Source organism: Drosophila nasuta, chromosome X, assembly GCF_023558535.2.
Source record: "Drosophila nasuta strain 15112-1781.00 chromosome X, ASM2355853v1, whole genome shotgun sequence".
Taxonomy (NCBI): domain Eukaryota; kingdom Metazoa; phylum Arthropoda; class Insecta; order Diptera; family Drosophilidae; genus Drosophila; species Drosophila nasuta.
The window spans coordinates 25,347,887-25,371,567 of NC_083459.1; the positions used below are offsets into that span (position 1 = coordinate 25,347,887).

At 39.2% G+C, this 23,681-nt stretch overlaps 1 protein-coding gene and 1 long non-coding RNA gene across 13 annotated transcripts in view; one reads left to right on the forward strand and one right to left on the reverse strand.

The window, feature by feature from the left end:
• Window positions 1-27: 27 nt before the first annotated feature.
• The window catches only part of LOC132795872 (uncharacterized), a 53,793-nt gene continuing 30,139 nt past the window's right edge, over window positions 28-23,681 (reverse strand). Inside the window, exons 3-4 of the long non-coding RNA XR_009633473.1 lie at window positions 10,162-10,203; window positions 28-68 (exon numbers count right to left, since the gene is read on the reverse strand). This is a non-coding gene — a long non-coding RNA (uncharacterized LOC132795872). The remainder of the gene's footprint in view (window positions 69-10,161; window positions 10,204-23,681) is intronic.
• LOC132795869 (smoothelin-like protein 1) overlaps window positions 2,170-23,681 on the forward strand; it is a 52,691-nt gene continuing 31,179 nt past the window's right edge. For 2 of the 12 annotated variants that reach the window (XM_060806798.1, XM_060806799.1), the window contains exons 1-5: window positions 2,424-2,692; window positions 6,844-6,925; window positions 19,366-19,732; window positions 19,957-22,461; window positions 22,633-23,064. In XM_060806798.1, the coding sequence (XP_060662781.1) occupies window positions 6,869-6,925; window positions 19,366-19,732; window positions 19,957-22,461; window positions 22,633-23,064 (3,361 nt within the window). In that variant the 5' untranslated portion in view covers window positions 2,424-2,692; window positions 6,844-6,868. Of the gene's footprint in view, window positions 2,693-6,843; window positions 6,926-11,443; window positions 11,965-19,365; window positions 19,733-19,956; window positions 22,462-22,632; window positions 23,065-23,681 lie in introns of those variants that run through there. The other 10 variants (XM_060806803.1, XM_060806804.1, XM_060806805.1 and 7 more) reach the window with 9 other exon arrangements.

A 23,681-nucleotide genomic window follows, 5' to 3' on the forward strand; every position in this document is an offset into this window, starting at 1 on the left:
GAAAGATACTTGATAAAAAAGACTTACTACTTATTTCCAGCTTCCAGCTTGGTAAAAATAAAACACATCTGGAAAAAAATGACAATAAAATGTGAAATAATTAGATTGATGGGAAGAAAGTATGAAATGAAAAAGATATTTGAACAACTACTTCTTATATTTCAGAAAATTGTCCTTAGTATAAATTGGTATAAAATTCACAAAAATAATTCGATTATTTTTTAAATATTGTAAATGTTTTAAGACAAAAATAGTTTTTTGTTAGAGACTAAATATGTGAAGAATGAAATGTAATATGATTAAATATGTGAAAAGCATCGATATAAAAAGTGCAATGAAGAATGAAAATCTATATTTCTATAATATAATTATGGAATAAGTATTAATCTTCCTATAATATAATTATTAAATAATTTCTTTCGATATAAAAAGAATGACAACTTTTCACCGATCTTTTCATAATAAATTATAGAATAATTACATTATAGAAATATAGGAAGATCATTGGAAAACTGTCATTCTTTTTATATCCTTCATCTTGACATATTTGGTTTTCAAGAACAAACTATTCATTGCTTGTTTATATTATATATTATTATTATTATTTTTATTATAATATAATATATACATATAATATATATTATAAGAAGATCATCGATAAAAAAAGGGATTGATAATGACATTTTTGCACTAATCTGTGTATATTCCTATATTATTATTTTATATTATATCATATCGACAAAGAAAATACCTTTTTCGGAACCAAGTTAAACAATCGGGGTTGGCGATGTCTGAACTAAATCTGATTTAAAATCGGAACTTTTCCGATTTCCCCCCAATTTCCCAATGATATGACAACTCAGAAGTCCTGTCAATTTTGAAGTTTGAAACTTAGAAGCTAGCTTATCTTTTTTCCTTGACAGCAGTAAGTCGAATAAGTCGTGCACATTACAACCAAAAAAAAAGAAAAGAAAAAGGTGGAAAAATGCAGAATATTCGCAGGACGGCTAAAGAGTGCGATTACGTATCCTCGTTGCTATCGAAGCCCAAGCAGGTGTTCAAACTGTCCGACGATATGCCATCCATACCGGAGGAGAACAGAAATCATGAAGTTCCAGAGGAGCTGACTATGAAATTTCAAGATCTCAAACTTGAGAAGGAAACCTGCGATTGCTCCAATGACAATTCCAATCTCACTTTGCTCAACAGCACGGACTACTCAACGAGCAGCAGCATCGACAGCTCGATGCAGAGCTTTTTGTCCTCCTCGTCGTCCAGGGATGAATTCCTAGCCGAAGAGGAACGTGACCGTCCACGCAGCTATTCCATTTAAAAGCGAAGAAGAAGAAACAGTCTGGAAGCTTGATAATTCCAATAATTCCAATTCCACAACTCGACAATAAATGCATTCTATGCATTATTAATTCAAGTGGAGACCAACTTTTATTTGGGACAACTTTGATTTGGTTAAATTTTGCAAACTTTAATATTTTCTTGCATTGAAAAGCAATAATTGCTTAATTAGTTGAAGTTTTGCTTCAATTATGTGCTACCCTCTTTTCTACTAATTGCAGGGTATTTGCCAAAATGGCAAAAGTCCTTGTCGCGGTGCCGAAAATCCTGCTGAGTTAGCTGCCGAAGGTTGTGTTTTGATTTGTGCGGCGTTGTTGTTGTTGTTGTTGTTGTTGTAAGCTGTTGATTTGTCTGGTGACAACTGCAAACACACACACACGCACATGCAGACTCACATGCACGCAAGGCGCTCACACACACACGCACATAAGTGTAGACTCACTCGCACGCACGCGCTCGCTCTTACACACACACACACACGCACACGCATGTAGACTCACACTCACTCACACACACACACACGCATTGGGCACGCACGTAGCGTAGACAGCAACGAGGCGAACCACATCCGGACTGGGAGTGCGACTGGAACTGCAACTGGAACTGCAACTGGAAGATGACCGCTGCCCACAGCAGCGCACTTGTTGTTGTTGTTGTTATTGTTGTTGTAGATTTGACTGCTGCTGCTGTTGGCGCCTATCTCTCTGCTGCGATGCGAGCCTAAATGCAGCAACAATTGCAGCTTGCACAATCAGTTAAGAGCCTCCGCTCGTGCCAAACGGTTGTGCGCATCTTTTTTTTTTTTCCACCCAGTCTCCAGTCTCCACACTCTACACAACGAACGAAAAACGAACAAGCGAACATTCGAACATTCTCCAAAGTCAACAATTTCGCAAATTGTGTGTTTGCACATATTTTGTTTAGTGTTTTTATTTTTGTTTTCCGTTTTGCGTTCTAATAACAATAACATTTTCTGCAAATTTGCGTGTGCCGACAACAACAACAACAACTATAAACAGTTATCTGTAATAATAACCGCAAGTCAATCAAAAATTCATCCCCCCCCCTTCACGCGTCGCGCGTCTTAAAACGATCTTTTTAGCTATAGCTGCTGGAAATTCGAGCGAGTTTTTTTTCCGCGAATTGTAGAACTAACTAATACACTTGCAAATTACACTACTATTTACATCGGCATTGTTTGTATTTGTTTTGTTAGTGTCTTGTTGATTTTCCTCTTGTCGTTTGTTGTTGCGCTCTCGGCTTTTGTTTGTCTCCAGTTACAAAAAGCCGCGACATTAACAACGTCTCTGATAAGAAGCAGCACCAGCAGCAGCAACAGGTGAGTTCAACTACAAACACACAAAGACACACACACACACACACACAAACACGCACACATTTGCAAGTTGCTTTGCATGGCAAATTAAGTGCCCGACTACAATGTTCTAAGCGTTTTGTGGTTTTCCTGCTGCCGCTGGCGCCATCTATCGGCAAATCAATCAAGCCCTCATATCCCATTTCACAGCATTCGCTGTGCGTCTCTTTCTCGCCCATAGCAATCGCTATGTGGGCGACACACACGCATAAATCACAAATGTAAACTTGTAAATTCCACTTTGAATTCAAAATTCCAATTCGAATTTGAATCAAAGCCAATTGGCAGACAAGACAAGTTAAGCGCATTACCATATATGGGCTAGACTTAATATATATATTGGACTATGAATGGCGCTTTTACGATTAGCTCGCACCAAAAATAATGCAAATCGTGCATTTCCTTTTTATCGACCAATTCAAAATTTATAAGTGCGCGCCTCTCTTTTTTCTTTCGTTCATTTATCGTTTATCGCGGGGCATTGGCCACGCGCCTTCCTACGCGATTCTCACACATGTACGTGCGATAAATCTATTGATCCATCAAATTGAAAATTAAAAAAACAGATTGCAAATTATGCAAAACGTATGCAAATCTATGACTTATGCGTTATTAATACGATCACACAAATTGGACTTGACTTAAAACGGAACTGTTGTCTGTCGAGATCTGTATCGCTCTAATTGACTGACTTCCGTTTGCCATTGCTGGGGGATTACAATATTAATCCTTGTGTCAACTTGTGTGTTTAAACCTTGTTATCGTTTAGACTTTTAGCCTAGTTTAACTTCACGATAAGCTATCGCTTGAAACAGTTAGATAACTCGATGGCAGTTTCTTCAGTTATGCATTATTTTTGTACCCTTCATAAATAAAACAAAATAACAATTGAAATAGAAATTCCTTAAGTGAAGCAGCTATACATTTTTGTATCCTTAAATAAAACGAAAGTCATATCAATTGAAATAGAAATTCCTTAAGTGAATAAATAATCCTTTAATCTAATATTGTCTATAAATAACTTTATCAAGATAAACTGTTCCATATATGTATATATGGTAAAGTAAAGATGAATTATAGCTCTGGATAAACACTTTACTTAGAGCAAAGAAAGATTTTGGAATTACTTTTCTGTTCTGTTAAGATTATTGCAAAAATGAATGAATTCAAAAGCAAACCAAACAAGTAAGAAAGTTACAGTCGAGTGTGCTCGACTGTGAGATACCCGCTACGCATTTTTAATAAAGGCAAAATATTGTGGTATCATTTTCAAAATATACCAAATATACTAAAAATATACCAAATGGTATATGTGGTATATCGATATAGTACCGCATTCAAAATATACCATAGACGGCACAATATACCAGATTGTCAGCCAAAGTAACTAAGACCCCTAGTAAGTAGGCGTTTTTGCCCATACAAAAGTATTTTTTTAATAACTTCGACAATTTTTATCTGATCGCAACCAAATTTTTAGGAATCATAACTACTTTAGTTGTTATTGTACATACCAAAATTCGTAACTCTAGCTTTAAAATTAGGCTTGTTATTCGATTTTTTTTTATTTGCGGGGGCGGAAGTGGGCGTGGCAAAAATTTGAAACAAACTTGATCTGCGTGCAAACATAACAAATGCTGTCGAAAAAAAATTATAGCTCTATCTCTTATAGTCTCTGAGATCCTGTGTTTCATACGGACGGACGGACAGACAGACAGACGGACAGACGGACATGGCTAGATCGTCTCGGCTGTTGACGCTGATAAAGAATATATATACTTTATAGGGTCGGAGATGCCTCCTTCTACCTGTTACATACATTTCCTGTCGGCACAAAGTTATAATACCCTTCTACCCTATGGGTAGCGGGTATAAAAATGAATGAAATATCGTAAAATAGAAAAAGTTCCTAAGCTCCAATCTTAACTCTAAATATAGTGCTAGGAATAACCTTTATTTATGTTTAACATTATTTCAGTTTACTGTACTGTAATAATTCACATATACTAAAATTGAATTTGAATTTGAGTTTTATATTGATGGATTAGCTATCTTAGTCACTTTTTGTGGTATTGCTCCATTTGTGGCGTGACCTTTAAAGGGCTTGCAACAATGCTGCACTGGCATTGTGGTCTTCAAGTTCAGCCTGAGTGACTAACTGACTGATCAACTGATTGATCAACTGACTGACTGATCGACTAACTGACTGATCCACCTGACTGTCTGACTGACTGCCTGACTGGCCCACTAAACGACTGCCTGACAATCATCAGCCTATTTGCCCAATTGCGGTTTTGAACTTGTTTGGCTTTTGGCCGCCGAATGCCCCCCTCAGTCACCGCTTCCCCTCCACCTAGCTCTCAAAAATCTCAGTCGTTGACTTTGTCCGGTCTGATCGCAGTCTCAGTCTCGGTCTCGGTTTTAGTCTCCGTCTCCGTCTCCGGGCTGACGCTGAGAACGTGCTGTGGATTCCAATTGCCGTTTGACCGAACAGCGTTTGATGTTAACCAAAACTGAAGCCAAAATGCGACGCTGGCGGCCACAGCAACTAATCACAGCAGTCAACCCAATGAGCAGTAACAAACAACAATTGCAATTCCAACAACAACAGCAACAAATAAACATTGTATTGCCATTTGCAATGTTTTATTTTAACCATTTAGGGGGGAAATGTCACAACTTGTTTTTGGTGGAGACAGAAAGAGAGAGAGACAGAGAGAGAGAGAGAGAGAGAGAGAGAGACACTTGGGCGCTTGGGGACTTGGAGACTTGATGATGTTTTACTGCCTTCTGCCTTGTTGCTTTGGAGAGACTTGAACACTTTCGGGGTATCTGGTTCTCCTCGTTGTGTCGGAGTGCAATAAAAAATGCTCGAAACACACACAAATCATGATAAATTGAAAATAATATTAACGAATCTATCTACGTACGAATTGAGCAAATGTGCTTCACTTCGACAAACCGCAACAACAGTAACGAAAACAGAAAATGAATCAAAATGAAAAATGCATTCGCATTTGTATTTGTATTGGCAGCACACACAGAACAGATCGACTAGTAAATACCCTCTAATAAATTATTATATAATACAATATTTCAATACTCCAGAATTTGTATAGAGAATTTGAAGCTAGAGTCACGAATTGAATCATGAATGATTCCAAATTGGTTGCGATCTGGTAAAAAATGTAAAAGTTATTTAAAAACTTATTTTGCATGGAACAAAAACTTCTTGCTTACTTTTGGGTGACAATCTGGTATATTTGAGTACTCTATGGTATGTTTTGAATGTAGTGATATATAAATATACCAATTATAGCCTTTGATATATTAATTTGGTATATTTTAAGAATAATACCGCCCTGTTTTGCTTTTATTCAATATGGGTAGCGGGTATCTCAGAGTCGAGCACACTCAACTGTAGCTTTCTTACTTGTTGAATATGACAACCACAGAGCTCAAAGATGCTCTTAAATATTTTTTGTAATAAGACTATTTATGTACACTTTTCCATTTCATATTGGTAAATTAAATCAAATTCAATTCGAACTAGATCATAAATTTTAATTTATCTCAGTAATCGACGAAGATTATATTAACCAATATTCTCAAATTTTACTGAAACTGAAATTATAATATTCAATTTCTGTATTTCCAAAAATTAACTCAAATTTGTATTGTCTTGATCACAGATGCTAAATAATGTCATATTAAATATCATAACTGAAATTCGTAATGTGTTGATTCTAATTTCATTTAATATACCAAAATATGTATAATATTTAATTGTAGAAAAATAAGAAATTGAAAAGTATTGCAATTTTTAGTTCAATTTAATAAAATTTGTATCTGCCTGTCACATTTGATTATACAAAGTGATTGAAGCATTTGTTGTTCATATTTTAATACGATAATAAATGGAATGCTAAGTATAAATGATAATTTTGTTGGTGTGAAAGTTGGATTCTTTCAATTGTGTAGCATACCCGTTCGTAGTTTGCAGTTATAGGGTATAGGCAAGTGGATTGCATCATCAGCCGCCTTCAACTGACATTTTCATTTCGATATTATGCAGCTTTGCGGCATGTTGAATGAATCGATTTTCCTTTTTGCAGGAGCAGAGTGCAACTTTAGTTGGCCATGGAATTGGAATGCGATTTGGGTGCCATACAAAACGAGGAGTTGCTCAGGAAAATGGTAAGTGTTTCATCAGTATTTCAATATTTATATCTATTTCATAATATTTTGTATTCCATCGCCTATTTATTTAGTTGTCTAGTTCTTTTTCATTCAAGTATGTTACTTAGTTTGGGAGACAAAAGAAATTAATGTCAAAAGTAGCTTAAAAACCAAATCTCAGACAGTAAAGCAAAATGAATTAATTAAATAAAGTTTTCATTTTTTTGGTAATTACATTTATTCCAACGAAAATTTACTATAATTGTTTTTCTTTAATTTTATTAGTTTATTTAATAATCTCGGGTATAAAAATTCAGTTTAGAACTTATTGAACTTATATTATGAGTGAACTCATTACCAACAATTCCGTCTGTCCGTCCGTCCACAAGCATAATCAACTCAATCTCAGAGACTGTAAGACTTAGAGCTATGAAACTTTGTAATCAATCTTACATATTATTATTCATATTATCACCATCATAAGATTCGGTTAAAGGAATTTTAGCTTGCTTTAATTTGTTGTTTAGTCAAAGTTTTCTTTGTCTAGTATTAGTTTTAAATACTATCTCAAAAATGTTGTAAGACATCGCAAACTAAATTCATTTCAATTAAGGTATAGTGAAAATATTATATAAATAATATAAAAAACATCATCATTCATGTTCATCTCTCTCGCATCTCGTGCTTTTCGCTCTCTGTAGCTCAGTTGGTTGCGTTGTTGCATCACCTGTTGCAAGTTCATTGGCTTGCTGGATGTGGATGTGGATGCGTCAGTCATTGCCTTTAAAGACGCGACATTCGCCGCTTCGAGAAGCAGCCAGAGACATATGTTCATCCCAGTTGCCAGTTAGTCCAGCATTCAGTTAGTTAGTCAGACAGTCAGTCAGTCAGTCAGTCAGTCAGTCATTACCCAGTTCAACCTGACCAAATTGGGTCATTTATGGGGTTGGCCTGGCTCTGGCTCTGGCTCTGAGTTTGTGTGGGCCGCGTTAGCTGACTTGGCTTAGACGGCTTTACAATTATCGTTAAAATGTCGTTAAAAAAATCAATGGAAAAGCGATGACGACGATGACGACGACGACGTTTCGTCGTCTCTTAACTTGGCCAAATGATGAACGAGCAGCAACAATAGCACAATAGCAACAAACAACAACATCTTTATTAATAATGTTAATAATAAATACACAAATTGTACAAAAATAGCAGCAGACGTCGCTTCGACCCACGCAGCCGCAGACTGCGACGTTAACGTCGACGTCGACGCTGGCGCAGACGAAGGCAGCAACGCTTGCGCCGACAGCGACGCCTCGCTCTCATTTTTACGCTCTTGTGAGAGCAAATGAGTGTGTGAGAGAGAGACAGAGAGAAAGAGAGAGAGCGAGAGCGAGAGCTTGACCATTTGGGCTGCTGGTCTCCTGATAAAGTAGCTCAGCTTCGATGACTCATGCGCCATGAATCAATTTTTTGAACTCGCCTGACCGACGCTGCAAATCAAGTTACCCCCAAACTACACTGAGCGAAACGAAAACGAAGAGCGACCCATTTTTAAAGTGTTGAGAGATATTCTCTTTTTGTTTTATCTCTACTGAATTCTCCCCAAAAATTGCACCAAAAACAGTTTAATTATACCTAAAGTTAAAGCCTACTGAATTTTCCCTAAAAAGTTATCTTTTTTTCATATATATATATACCATTATAATTTACTTATATCTAAAATTAAAGACTACTCGCCTACTATCTAAAAAGTTGCATTAAGATCACTTTTTAGGGAGAATTCAGCAGACTTTAGATAAAAGCAAATTATATAGGTACAATATGTAAAAAACAGCTGTTGGAATAATTATTATAAGCACTATAAAATGTAATATACATATAAAAAATATGAACATAATATAAAATACTTATGCTAAAGGACAAGTACTAATTATCTAGAGTATCAGCAACTATTGGGGACTTTGACTCATATATAAAAATAATTAATAATAAAATAAAATAATATAATAAAAGTGTTTCTATTTGCAGTATATTGTGTATACTGAAAAACAGCGCTCACTGCCAACTAAATTGTAGATTATACAACCCATTTTTTTAAAGTGTATGCAGCTACATAACTCTGCAGAACAGCGATGACGCCACAGCTGAGACTGCGACTTCAAGTCGGAGTTGGAATCGAAGTCGAAGTCTGAGTCGGAGTCTGAGTCTGAGTCTGTGGTGGAAGCTGCTTGATTCCCAAGCCAAAGTTGCAGCAAGTTTCCAGTGGCAATTGGCAACTTTGAGGCTGCTTTGGCGCTGGCGCGTTGGCCGCTTTTTTGTTCTTGTTGTTGTTGTTTTTGTTGTTGTTTTACAATTGCCAGTTTGCCAGTCTCTTGGCCATGATTTGTAGCAAGCGTCGCGTGGGCAGCTGCTGCTGCTGCTGCTGCTCAGGCTGCAAACTGCTAAATAAATCAATAAAAACGCAACAACAGCGTAAAACCTGCGCCAAATTGGCACACAGAGACACCCGCTATGGCCATATGTCTGAGCTGGCTAGTTGTCTGTCTGTCTGTCCGTCCGTCTGTCCGTCCGTCTGTCTGTCCGTCCGTCTGTCTGTCTGTCCATCTCTCTGCTGACCAACTCTATGGGCAGCTGGCCAAATGTGAGCTGCAAGTGTAGCAAACAAACGACAAGAGACTAGTCACGTTCTTGTCTATCGAGTCTATCGTTTGTCGTCTATCGCTTATCGACGAGCGTCTAGCCACGACGTCTGCGCAGCGTCTGCGATGAGTAATTCACCTTCGCTGTCTTTGAGTTGTCGCGTCTTCGTTCATTGTGGGCGTTCGTTTCAATGGCGATTCGTATTGAAATTGAAATTGCCACAGTAAAAAAATTACAAATAAAAATAATAATAATAATAAAAAATACAAATACAAATAAAACACCCACCGAAACATGTTCAATACACGCATGCCAATCGAATGATTTATACGATTTATACGAAATGTGTATCGTATACTGCATTTTTTTTTGTCTTTTTTTTGGATATTTTTTGTCTGGCGCTACGCTTCGTTAGCCCCTCAGTGGAATGGGTCAATTCCCCAACCGATCAACTGGACACTTGAGCACGTTTGCTCAAATGTTATTTCAACCATTTTTTAACTCCACCTCCCCCTTCCCCCTCGTGAAAAAACAGTATATTAGCATTTCCATTTGGACACGATCGATTAGTTTGTATGTCCCACAGGCGATATTATTAGTATTATGAGAGAAGTGCCTACCTTATGCAAATTGAAGTCGTCGCATCATTAGCCAGTTTCCAACTGTAAATAATATAAACTACTGTGAATTATATTCGAATTTTGTATACACTTTCAATAAGTGAAGTGGAGAATCTGTAAAGATTGATCAACTACGTTAGTTCTGAGAATTTCAGTTTGAAATTAAGCTGGTTCGATTTGCTTATAACTCGAGCTTAGATTTAATTACAACTCTTAAATTGAAAACAATAATTTGAGCCTACATTACAGTTTGTTTCTAGCAAGTTCTTTAAACACAAATTCAGCTTTGCTGCAACTTGATTAGCTTTTGCATAAACATAACCTCAAATTGCATTATTAGTATTTTGTGTACAACTGATTGCCTGTTAAATGATCAAATCTAACCTCAAATTACCTATCATATATCCTAGCTTCCTAGACCTATCATATATTTTAATTCAATGATGAAATGAATAAATTAAAATTAAAAGTAAATGCAATTTTAAATAAATATAACGAAGAATGAATAAAAAATATTGAGTTCTAAATAAATACGACAAATAATTAATATGATCGACCTGTCACATTTGCAGCGCAAATCAACTTAACCTCAAAACTGCATTTTGCATTTTGCATTTTAGCAGCATCATTTCCTTTGCTTTGCCCCTGTCTCTTCATTGAAATGGCAATATGATCGATCTCGTAGGCAAAACAATCAAAACAAACTTCTAATAAACACTCACAGCCGTTAGTCGCCCTTGTTGTTGTTATTGTTGTTATTGTAGTGTTGTCTTTGCCTAGGCAAAGCAAAGTCAAGAGCTTTGCAGCTTTGCAAAATTAGAGTTGTGTGTGTTTGTTGCTTCAAGCCGCCGCTATTTGCTTTTGTTTTCGCGCACACACACACATTCATACAAAAGAATCACAAAAGCAAAAAGACAGCAAAGCTGGAAGCGGCCGCTGCACTGATAGTGGGCACCTCACACACACACACACACCCATACTAGCACGCACACTGAAGTCAAGGTGGCAGTCGAAGTCGAAGCCGAAGCAGAAGCAGAAGCAGCAGCAGCGCTGTCTCTCATACTCTCACACCAAACACGCATAGCACTGTCGCTGTCATCTTCGCTGCCGCTGCCGCAGTCGCTGCTGCTGCTTTTGCCCGTCTGTTGTTGTCGTCGTATTCGGTCATATCTTTGCTGCTTGCTGCGCTGTCGTCATCAGCTGCGCTGTGTCTAAGCTTCGGCCGGCTTGGGCCGCCGTCCACTTTACGCGGCTTTGATTCTGAATGAGGCAACTTCAGTCTGATTTTGGTGCTCGATCGATTGCAACGTGCTCGGACGCTCGGTGTAAAAAAACAAAAATAACAAAATAAAAACAACAAGTTAAACAAACGCTTGACAAAAATACAAAACGAATACAACTCCCAACAACAACAACAGCAAACACACAGCACAGCAGCGCAAATTTTTTTATTTATTTTTTTTTTTGGCAACTCTCGCAAGCGACATTTGATTTATTAACTCCGCACACACACACACACACACATACAAAGAGCAGCTTAAGCCGAGCCCAGCAGCCGAAAAGTAGAAGAAGAAGAAGAAGAAATCGGCGACAGGATTAGTCACACCTAACCAAGTGTTTTATTTCTCTCTCTCTCTCTCTCTCTCTATCTCTTGTGTGTGTTTGCCGGTGTAACAACAAACCATATATAAATAACGAAATCAACATCGAAATAAATTCCGAAATATCTTTTTACCTGCCTGCTGCGTGCTTCTGTCATTTGTTTTTTCTTGCTTGGAGGAGCCACTGTGATTAGCTTTGAAGGTAATTTCATTTTCTCATTTTTTTTTTCGCATTTTTCTCACACACATTCGCTCACATTCCCATTTATCGCTAATAACTTTCACACTTTGGTAGCAGCAGCAAAAAAACAAAAAATAATTTGCAAGTTTGTTTGGTTAACGGGGCGGCGACGTGTTTTTTTGCTTTTGTTTTGGTTTTTGCATAACTCACAGTTAGTCAGCAGCGTTGGCGTCGACGTCGACGTCGCCGTTGACGTCGCTGACAGCGATCGAGCCGCCAACTTGTAAACAAACAAAAGAACCTTATCTTGGGGGCCAGCTACTTAAGATATGATTACAAAAATTATAACGAATATCGCAGTGCGAATAGCGTAAAGTAAATACCGTAAAGTGAATATCGTAAAGTTGATATCTTCCAGTGAATATCACTAGCCTATTACATTTTGCATAACATTCAAGATTTTTCAATTTAGAACTCTTTCGTATATCGCATGTTGTCATCATTTTTTATCAAGATCTTCAACTTGAAACTTTTCTATTCTGCGACCGTAAAGTAAATACCGTAAAGTGAATATCGTAAAGTTGATATCTTCCAGTGAATATCACTAGCCTATTACATTTTGCATAACATTCAAGATTTTTCAATTTAGAACTCTTTCGTATATCACATGTTGTCATCATTTTTATCAAGATCTTCAACTTGAAACTTTTCTATTCTCCACCGATCGAGCGAAGAGCGTTGCGCGGGGGTGTTTGTTGATTGCCAACGGTTTGCTATGCTAATCTCGAACAAAAAAAAAAATAACAAAAATGAATCTAATTACAATGGAACCTGTTCCCCAGGCACTTGTTGGCCTTGTCCACTCAGTGCTCAACGATCTCATAGCCAAAAGAAATTAAGATCGAAATCGGTCAGCGATTCATGAAATGAAATTTCAATATCTATTGTATATAATTATTAGTGTAGTAATAAAAAAGGAGCCTAGGGCTGCGTATCGTATGTTTCTGACACCCACTCTAGAATATTATTATATAGAACAAATCAGTCACACAACTTTGACTATACCTAACAATGGGCATAAATTATACGATTCACTTCGATTCGGATTCGGAATAATTGAAAGTCTCGAAGCTCACAGTTTGAGCGAATGTTCGACTAGTTTTAATGACAGACATTAACAATGCAATACTAGAATTTTTCGTTCGACTAAATATGAATTTGCTAGAAAGTTGAGAGCAATGAAAAGTTCTTCGTTTTAAGTATAGATTAAAACATTATATTCTGCAAATTTATGAGCGAAACCGTTGTTAGACAAATGGAAAATTTAAAAAATTCGAAGCCTCCCTTTATTTTTTTAAATCAAAAACTTAAGAATCCCTCTTTTCGTAATGATTTATTGCAAGTTGCAGTTGTAACTTTTTTTTTTATTATTTTAATTCTTTTTACTAGACATACGAGAACTTTAAAGTTTGATATTATGAAGCTTATCTCTAATGAGAGATGAAAGCTTTATTTTTGAAATCCAAAATCCCTCTCTTAAGTATTTCGATATGATTTATTGCAAGTTGCAGTTGTAACTTCTATGACATATTTCAATACTTATAAAGCGGGGCGTGAGAAATGTTTTTCTTTTAACACCGGGATGGTTTTTCTACAATTCTGTTCAGTTTGACAAGATGTCAGCGTTAACCCAAATCGAGTGAATATCGAAGTTGCAGCTTTCGACTGGCGACAACACGACATCGATCAAAGTTGACAAAGTTTCCCACGCAGAAAAAAAAAAGAAAAAAAAACACATTGCACGGTGTCCAACACACATAATCTTCAGGTTGTCTCTCTGCAACTTGGACTTGTTTTAAGAGTCCCACATACAACAATACTACTACAAACACATATACAATCTGACTATATACAGTACAATTCTTGCTGATTAATATGCACGGTGTTGAGGCCTCGAAAGCGCTCCACATTTCAAGAACAGACACCGCATGTTTTATTCACCTGAGCAATGTCAGATCCAAAAAAAAAAAAAACAACAACGACAACTGAAACTGAAAACAAAACAGAACTCGAGTAAGTACAGAAACTTACAAGAAGAACAAAAACGAAAACAACAGAAAGAGAGGGAGAAAGAGTGAGTGGGAAAAGGTGTAAGAAAGACTAGGCGATACCCTCTAATTGACAATTCATTTTACACATGTTGAAGATCGCTTATCTTCAAAGATCAGTTCATTGATCGACTGCCAATTACGCTTAAGTCAAGTTAACAATTGGAAATCATTCATTTTTTTGATCTAAAGTGATGAATATTAATGTGTTGTAAGATGTAATAATATTTTAGAATTCATATAATAAAAAAAAATCAAAGTCGAAGTCTCTAGCAGCCAGCACTTTCTTTTCTGTAAATTAAATTTAGTATTTAATACTTGATTCAACATTTTAAATAAATAAAAAATAATTAAATAATACTCAAGGTAAAAGAATTCTAATCAAGAAAGAAAACAAGCAAATACCCAACACTTGCCACCTCAGATTACAGGGTATGGTGTAAATTAAGAATATGCGAAATTTTTGAATAGTTTTCGGTTTCGGTTTCAATTTCGGCTTCGCAGGTGCTAAACAAAGTCAACGCTGTCGCTGTCAGCGTCGCAGTCAGCAGCGAAGAATGACACAATTCGCGGCGAATTCACACAAAAATAGCAAAATGGCAGCGGCAAATTGGCAAAATGGCGAATTGGCATCGCAATTCTCAGCTCGCAATTAGGTCGCCCACTTTAATATGCATGCAACCGAATAGAACAGAGAGCAGAATTGAAATGAAATTGAAATAGTTATAAATAACGACTGACGCCAAAAAAAAACGAAACAAAAACGAAACAGCAACAAAAATTGAAGCCGAGCAATTAACAGCAAAGTGCAAACAATTTCCTCAACGAATTGAACTGATTGTCAATGTCAAATGGCAGTTGTCAGTTGTCAGTGGCTTGTTGTCGTTTGTTTGTTGGCCGCCAGATGGCGGATGGCGGATGGCAGATGGTCGGCTGCCTGCTTTACGCAATGGTGCGTGCCGCATTCAACAGGTGGCGCTGCCGTCGTCGCTTAACTTGACAGTCGCGATAAAAGTATCGCGATACCCGCTTATCGATTTAGGATTTGAGATGTCAGATCGAGAGCTATCTTGCATGATATATTTAATCTTCTGAATGCAATCGAAGCACATTTATTTTTCATACGTGAGATGCAGTGCATTTTCTCTGCATTCCAATTGCAAGGCAATGATTTAAATGGAAATAAATCAATTACCTAAGAAATTTCTGCACTTGAGGGAAGATGCAGACTTGTGATAGAAAAGTATATTCTTGCTATAATCTAATAAAAAATCGAATGCATAATTGCTTGATCTACAATCTCGAATCTAATCTATCTCGAGGAAATAAATTATCCCGTTCGTTAATATATTCACAGATCATAATCTATAACAAAATTCAATTTAATTTATAATTCCCGCTCGCCCCTTCACTAGTCTATCTATTGTGTTGAGGGGTTGACATCATCGTAAGGGGGAAGTCGAGGGGAATCGCTTTCACTTCCTTTTGCCATTTGTTTTTTTTTTTTTTTTTGTTTGTGTTTTTTTAATGCGGTTTTGTCTTAGCGTGTTTCGTGTGCGTTTGTGACATTCGCGTTTTGCCGATTTGACTCAATTAAATTTTAATAAATTTTAATTTCAATCACAAAAAGATTTTTGCCAACATCAAGGGGCAACAAAAGCCATAGACAACATACACGAAAAACATTTTGTTGACCTCCAAAGCTGACACGAGAGCTCAGCTCAGCCCAGCACAACAAAAAAAAAAATACAATAAATAAAAAGAAAAGAAAAAAAATATATTGTACATATAATAATTTATCAGCAGTCGCGGCAGTCTCGCATCAACAAAATCTCGCACGTCACGTCATCATCAGACGTCGCCAAGAGGATGAGCGAAGGTGTAGAAGAGGAGGGGTGGGACGATAGCGACGATAGCGGCAGCAGCAGCCGCAGCAGCATCGACTGCAGTCGACGTCGACGTCAGCGTCAACAGGTTGCCGCTGGCAGCAGCGGAGGTGCGACGACGACGACGACTTCAACTGGTTATCATGGGTCGCTTTTTAGAAATTACGTCATTTACGGCATCGTCGGCATTTGCAAGACGCCTGCTCAGCGTCTAGACGTCGACGTCGACGTAGACGTCAGCTGCGGCTGCGGCAGCGGCAGCGGCGTTGCCATCGTTGGCGACTGCGCGGCTGCTGCCACGCGACCTGTTCCTGTTGTCTTATTATTGTTATTGTTATTGTTGTTGGTGTTGGTGTTGGTGTTTCTCACATAGACTCAACTCCACCATCTGTTTCTTTTCTTTTTGCAGCTTTTAAGTTGCCTTTTTTGTTATTTTATTTTGTTTTTTTTATTATTATTATCAACCATCTATTGAGTTGATTTGCAGTGAAAGCTTTCGCTACGCTTCGATCTGATTTGATTTTGTTTCTATCATTCTGCTTGCTCTTTTTGCACATTTGCCCTGCTTTTTTTTGGCTTGAATTCGGCCAATAAAAGCTATAAAAAAAAAAGCTGAGTGTGTCTTCCTTTTGTTTAGAGATCAACTCACGTCAGCTGTTATTCAAATGAGGAGAAAGATGTTATTGATGATGGAGTTCCAAGGGTTCCATTTTTGTCATGCAGCATGACGCATTTTCCAATGAAAATGAATGAGTTAAGATACGAGTAGTTGTAAGGCCCAAAACTTAATGACACAGCTAAAAACTGTTCAAGGAAGCATCTTTTTTAGTCACTCATTACTTTTTACTCTTGATTCAAAAGTTGTATAGAATTGTGTGATATATTGGTAAAGTTTTCCATTCATAAAAACTTCACATTATTCAAATGATTTCATAGAAGTTGTTCTAAATTAAAACCATCATTCAATCATAATAATAATTTTAGTGCAGTTCTACGAAACCCATCGAAATGGCAAATGAAAGCGAATTCTAAAAGCTGAGTTGTGTATTTCTCTTTCGTAAGATGTTTCCAGTTGTTTTCACATTAAATTAGCATAAGATGACGACAGCAAGTCTAACCTTATATGGCAACAGACTTGAACAGCAATCATTTATCTCATTTGGAATAATGATAATTTCACTGTAAGATTACTGAAGTTTCCTCAAGTCATTTTAATAAATTTGTATATTCGATTGCATCATGAAGTTTTGAACTAATGACAGACGGATAAGGCATATACTTGTAGTATTCTTAAAAGATCGAGAATTTTTTGTTAAATTCCCAAGCAAATACAATTTGTAGCTCAACTTGAAGTTGGAAAAGTGTAGAAGAAGTATAGTATATAGTATTTAAATTATGGAATTGTCTAATGATTGATGGAAGTCTTAGGTAAAGTTTTGCTGGCACTTTTCGCAGCGCAGTATAAGCGTCTAAATTTAAAACAGTTAACAAAGCATTTGCCAATTTCATTATTGTTATTGTTCTTGTTCTTCTGCTTGTCTGCCTGCTTGTTGTTGACGTTGACGTTGCCCCGTTGCCGTTGTTATTATTATTGTTGTTAATACAAATGTTTTCCGCTTGCGACTTCGACTTCGACATCGACTTCGACTAGAGGTGGCGGTGATATCACCACATTTTGAGCACAAACAACAACTTTACTAAATTTGTTTGCCAAACGATAATTTTTTTTTCTACTATTTTGTTGATCGACCGTCGTCACCCCTCGCCGATCACCGCAGTCGAAACCTGTCGATTATTAACAAAAATCTGTTTTGACAGCATTTTCAATACAACACAACATTTCGTCCAAGTGAGAAATTCCTTTGCTCAAGCGTATTTTTAATTATTGTAAGATCTAAAATAAATTTTGCGATTACAATGATGTCAACATATACGTAAATATCATATATGATATGATATGCGATTTCTTTATGGAATTTCCAATTTTGTTCTTTTAGGATTTATGTCATACTCGATGTTGTACTTTAAACTCTATTTCTTTCCCTCTAGTCGCCCTGTTTAAAAATTCGCTAAATTCTCAGCGCTATGCAATCGCTCATTCTGTTCGCTCATCAAACTTATCTGTCATCAAAATTGTTGCAATTTTTTCTTTGTTATTTATAAATCAAGCGTCATTAGCGTTGTTTTCTAATTCTGATAACTCGCCTCACAAAACGACTACCAAAATCAACACACTGTCATATATACTATATAGACATTATAGTCGTATAGCTGATAGACCGGGGCCCAGCTGATACCCCGGCGATAAACATTAGATGAGCTTGACAAATTTTTATAAAAATACAATTTGTGTTGATTAGGACATTCCTGAGTATTCCGAAACATTGTATTTCCAAAAACAGTTTCCACACAAGTGATTCACAACAATGCAATAAAATTACCATTCAAGTTTTCAGTTCTAAAGAAATATGCGTGATGGGTGTTAAAAACATTATTTTTGGAATTTAAGTAGGTAGACTGCTGTGACAAATAATTAAAGTGAGAATAAATAAATAAATGTGTAAAAATAAAATAAATAAAGCTAGAGAATTGATCGCAATTGAAAGCAGATTTAAATATTCAGTTGGGAGCAAAACAATTGTTTCCAGCTTTTTCAATTATTTCAATTTTTATGATATCATAAAGTAACTCAGGAACTGTAGGGGACAAATTGGAGTGAACTAAATTGAGGTCAAGTGGAATTTAAGAATAGTAATGCAGCTTTTGTTCTAACTCAATCCTATAAAATTGCAGATTAGATAAGTTCTAAGTTTTGTTAGATAACATTGAAAATTACACACAATTTTTGCGTTGACAACATCTCAAGTCAAGTCGTCGTTAAGTTGATTCAAAGCCGCGGGATTTACGCTTGACAGAGAAAGTCAGATTCAGTGGGTGGATGCTGATGTGTAATGTTAATGTTAATGTTAATGTTAATGTTCATTTTGATGCTGATTTGAATAGAAGCTCTTGTGGGAGCAGTTCTAAGCTCAACCGATAGCCAGTTGCAATTGCTGACTCAATCGTTATTGGGTTATTGGCAAGTTTCGTTGTTCTCCCAAGATCAAAACTGAGATCTCTCCTCTCTCTCTCGGTTTCTCGTTATTGTTGTTTATGGCGTCTAGTGTCGGCTAATTGGCGGCCAGTGTGAGGCGTCGACTTTTGAGTTCGTGTTTGCGTTCGCGTCCATAAAAGGCGCGTTTTGTTTCAATGCGAGCGAAACAACAACAGCAACAGCAACATTAACGCGTGGGCATTGAGCGGCACTTGAGCCGGTTCAATTAGCCCAAGGACATGTCGAGCAGTCACCAAATAAACCAAATCAACATGTGCTCCATATTTTCACTTGACTTGAATTAAATGTGACATATTTGTACAAACATTTGCAGTGGCAGCAATCGGAGGATTCCGAACGCAAGCAGCAAATCCGATCGCATCTGTACAAGTTGCGTGAATCGCGTCTGAGGAATTTGTATCGTCACGAAACGGACATGTCGGAACCCAATGGCAATACCCTAACCGGCTACGGTGGCAAGGATCCCTTGGTCACCAGCCATGGCGATGCGTTGCTCGATCAGAATTTCCAGAGTCTCAAGTCGAAGGAGGTGCGCGACTCGATGAGTCCAACGCATGAGCTGAAGTTCCATTCGATGACGCTCACTCAACCGAATACCACCGGCTGGGATGTCCAGACATCGTCGGAGGTTAGTCCCGATGGACGTGCCTATCGTACGGAGACTTTGGCCAAAACAGATGGTAAGTTTGCAAATGGTTGAATCTTTGTGGTTGTCTTTTTTTTTTTTTTTGTGTGTTGTTTTTTTTTGGTTCTGTCTCCAAGTCTCCCTACTTTATCTGTTTTCTGTTCGTATGTCTCTGTGCCGTGCCCAACCACCAATCAACCAACCAACCAATCAACCAATCAACCCTACTACTACTACCACCCCTCTACCAACAAACCACGACCACCATTCCCCACTCAGGTGTTGAGAAGCTCAATGGTGGCGGCGTTGCGGAGTTCAAAGGTCGCAACGAGCAGCGCTCAAGTGCCTCGCATCAGGGCGATGACAAGAACTATGTGAAACAGGCCGCCGAAAGCTCCAACACTCATCTGCAGGAGAAGGTCGTCTTTGGCGATGAGGCCAGCGGACGCACCGAAATGAAAATGAGCTCGACATCCACCTCGTCGAGCTCCAAGTTTGTCTCATCCTCCTCGACCGTGGAGTATGACGATGAGCAAGCGGGCAAGCCGCGTTATCTGCTCGACTCTCAGGCGACCAATCGCCAGCAACAACAACGCGAACAACTCGAGCAGCAACAGCAACAGCAGCGCGAGGAGCAACGTTTCCAGGAACAACGTTTCCAGGAGCAACGTCAACGCGAGGAGCAACGCTTCCAGGAGCAGCGTCAGCGCGAGGAACGTTTCTCGGAAAGTCGCGAGCAATCGAATAGCACTCGGAACGTTGAGACCCAACAGCATTACGAGGAGAACAAACGGTATGTGGACATGGACAAGGCATCCCCCGAATATCAACGTCATGTGCAGCATTTGATGTCACAGCCCGGTGAGATCATCTCCAATACCGTGGAATATCCCAAACCCAATGTCAAAATGATTACGACCGTTAAGCGGCTGCCCGATGGTACCATTGTCAAGAACAAGCGCTACGAGACGGAGCAAGTGAACTCCGCCACTGATTCAGTGCGTCATCAGCAACAGCAGCAGCATCAGACCCAAACTCAAACTCAAACCCAGACCCATAATAAGCAAAACCAGCAGCAGCAACAGCGTCATACGACAACGCAGTCGCAGCCACGTGATGTTGTGGATCATGTGAACACTGTGCGTCGTCCTGTGGATGCCGAAGAGCTGGTCCAACAGGAGACATATTCGTCGGTGAAGAAGTCAAGCCGTCGCTTCTCCACCGAGACCACATCCGAGACCATCGAGGAGTACGACGATCGCAATCCAACATCGCAATCGCAGCCGCAAAAGTTGAAGGCACCCTCGCCGGGACGTCAGGACTTTGGCACCCAGGGATTTCCCTCGGTGAAGCCGCATAAGCCCACCCAAGAGTTCCCCGGCCAACGTCCGACAACACCGCAGCGTCAATCACCATCGAGTGACTTCTCCACGCACGGTTTTCCCTCGGTAAAATCGAATAAGCCTACACAGGAGTTCATAAGCCAACGTCCCTCAACCGCTGACGGCGGTGAGGAGATCATTGTGGTTAAATCCGAGAAGAGTCGCAATGTGAAGCAGAGTAGCTCAACACAGCGCACCACTGAGACGCAATACATAAGCGACGATCAGTCACCCGGTTCGCTCACCGGACCAAGATCGAGTCCTGCTCCCATTCAGGCCACGCCTAGTTGGGAGCAGCCGGCAAGTCCGCGTCGTGCCCCCGTCGAGGATTACAGCACCCATGGCTTCCCATCGGTGCGTTCGCGTCCCGATCAGCCCGACGGTGAGGTATTGCACCATTCGACAACTTCCGTGAGCCGCAAACAGAGCGCCACACACAAGTCGAACACGGAGCACGTGATTGAGACGCAACTAGCACCCGATTACGATTACCCAGTCGAGCCCGAGCAGCAGCGTCGCTCGCAACCGTTGCAACAATCGCAACCATCATCGAGTCCGCGTCGCGATTACAGCACTCAGGGTTTTCCCTCGGCACGTTCGCCAACGCGCAGCACACCAGCTCGCTCACCGCTGAGCAAATCGCCACCCCGGAAGCCTAGCACACCGGCTGGCAGTCGCAGCACCCCGGCAGGTCGCAGCACCACCAGCACCACGACAGAAACAACTAGCAACACATTGACCCGTCGTCAATTGCAAAAGGAGCGCGAGGTGGATGCCGCACATCGTGCGTTTGCCGCCTCCTTGCGCAGCAGCTCGCCGGCGGAGAGCACCACGTCAACGGGATCGCAGCATCATCACCATCATCAGCAGCATCCGCGTCGCGATAGCGGCCAGCCGACGGAGCATCAGCGCTTGACACCGCGTTCGAGCATCAGCTCGAATCGAACGTACAGGCGTGATGGACGTGAGGGATCCCACGATAGTCATGCGCCATCCGAGTCGAGTCGTATTAGCTCGACGACTGTGACGCGACATGTGGGTCAGCCCACGATTAGCTCGAGCAGCACCACCACCAAGAGTGTGGGTAAACAAGTCGTTACCAAGCTGAAGACGACACGTAACGTGCAAGGTTCTAACGAAACAATCGATCTTATGCCGCAGCGTTCGCCCAAGTCGCCGACCACTCCGAAAGCAGGCACTGCTACAACAACGACAACCACGACAACCACAACAACCACTCTCAATAAGCCAGTTACACCTACAGCTGCTGCTCCAGCTGCACCTAGCACCCCAAGCACCAATCAAGCACCAACTCTAACTCCAACTCCAACTCCAACTGCAAGTTCGGGTCCAACACCCGCTCCGGCTGCTCCAACTCCCGAGACGTCGTCGCCAGTGACAGGTACGAAATAGTCTCACCTAAACAAAGCACACACACTCAATCACATATACACACACACACATATATATATATATTATGATAAATAATAATAATAAACAAGCGATAAGCAACAACAAAGTAAACCTTATATCTATCTATGGAATCTATGTATATGAATGTATTATCCTTCAGATAACCAATCACAGTATACGTATGCTACTACTAAGCCAGCCGATATATTCTCTTTGCCACCACCCACTTCTCCTACAATTAACAACAACAACAACCAGTCCTCCAACAACAACAATGAACCAACACTAACAACAACAACTACAACTACAACTACAACAACCACCACCAGCAAGAATCCGCAGAACAACCTCAACGAGAACAACAACAACAACAAGAACAACACCAACGACTCGTCTGATAGCGAATTGCTAACGAAAACAAAGCTGAGCACTAACGATGCCACAACAACAACCGTCCCAAACAATGCTGTGCCCGTGAAAGAGGCGCTCTGTGTGCGCCGTAATTACTACAAGCTCGGTCCGTCCGATAAGGACGACGGCGCAGAGCCCAGCCAGATTATTGCCACGGCGGTGACAAGCACTGAAACCGCTGGTAAGGCATGAAAATCCGTAAAACAAATAAGAATGCAATAGCACAACACGTATTGTTCTGCTGCTTCTTCCTCTGCTACTACCACACACACACACACACACACACACAAAAACTTATACACACACGTACTATATATGTATGATATCTTTATTCTTTACTACACGTAATCAAATTTTTTTTTTGTTTTGGAACTTTTGCTAATAAAACTATACTGTATACCGAAAAACAAAAAGAAAACAATTTGAAACCACTTTGAAATGTTCTATGTATTGCCTTAATGACACCACCACAGCCTCACATATACACATACACGTACACAGACAGACCGAAAGAGAGCAAGTTGTGATCGCTGTTTGACCGTTTTAATCTAATTATGGTTAGATTTTTCATCAAATTAATCAATACTTGCTTTGTTTTTTTGCAAGCGTTAAAATAAAAAGTTTTCGATTGATTTTTTTTTAATATAATATGCAAGAATAATTTAACAGTTTTCTGTTTTCCATAATTTTCCATAAGCGGTCACACTGTAATACACACACAGAGGCTCACACATAAAGACTACTTACACAAAAACACGTAGCACACTTGGACTTGGACATGCCAACTACAAACATTGT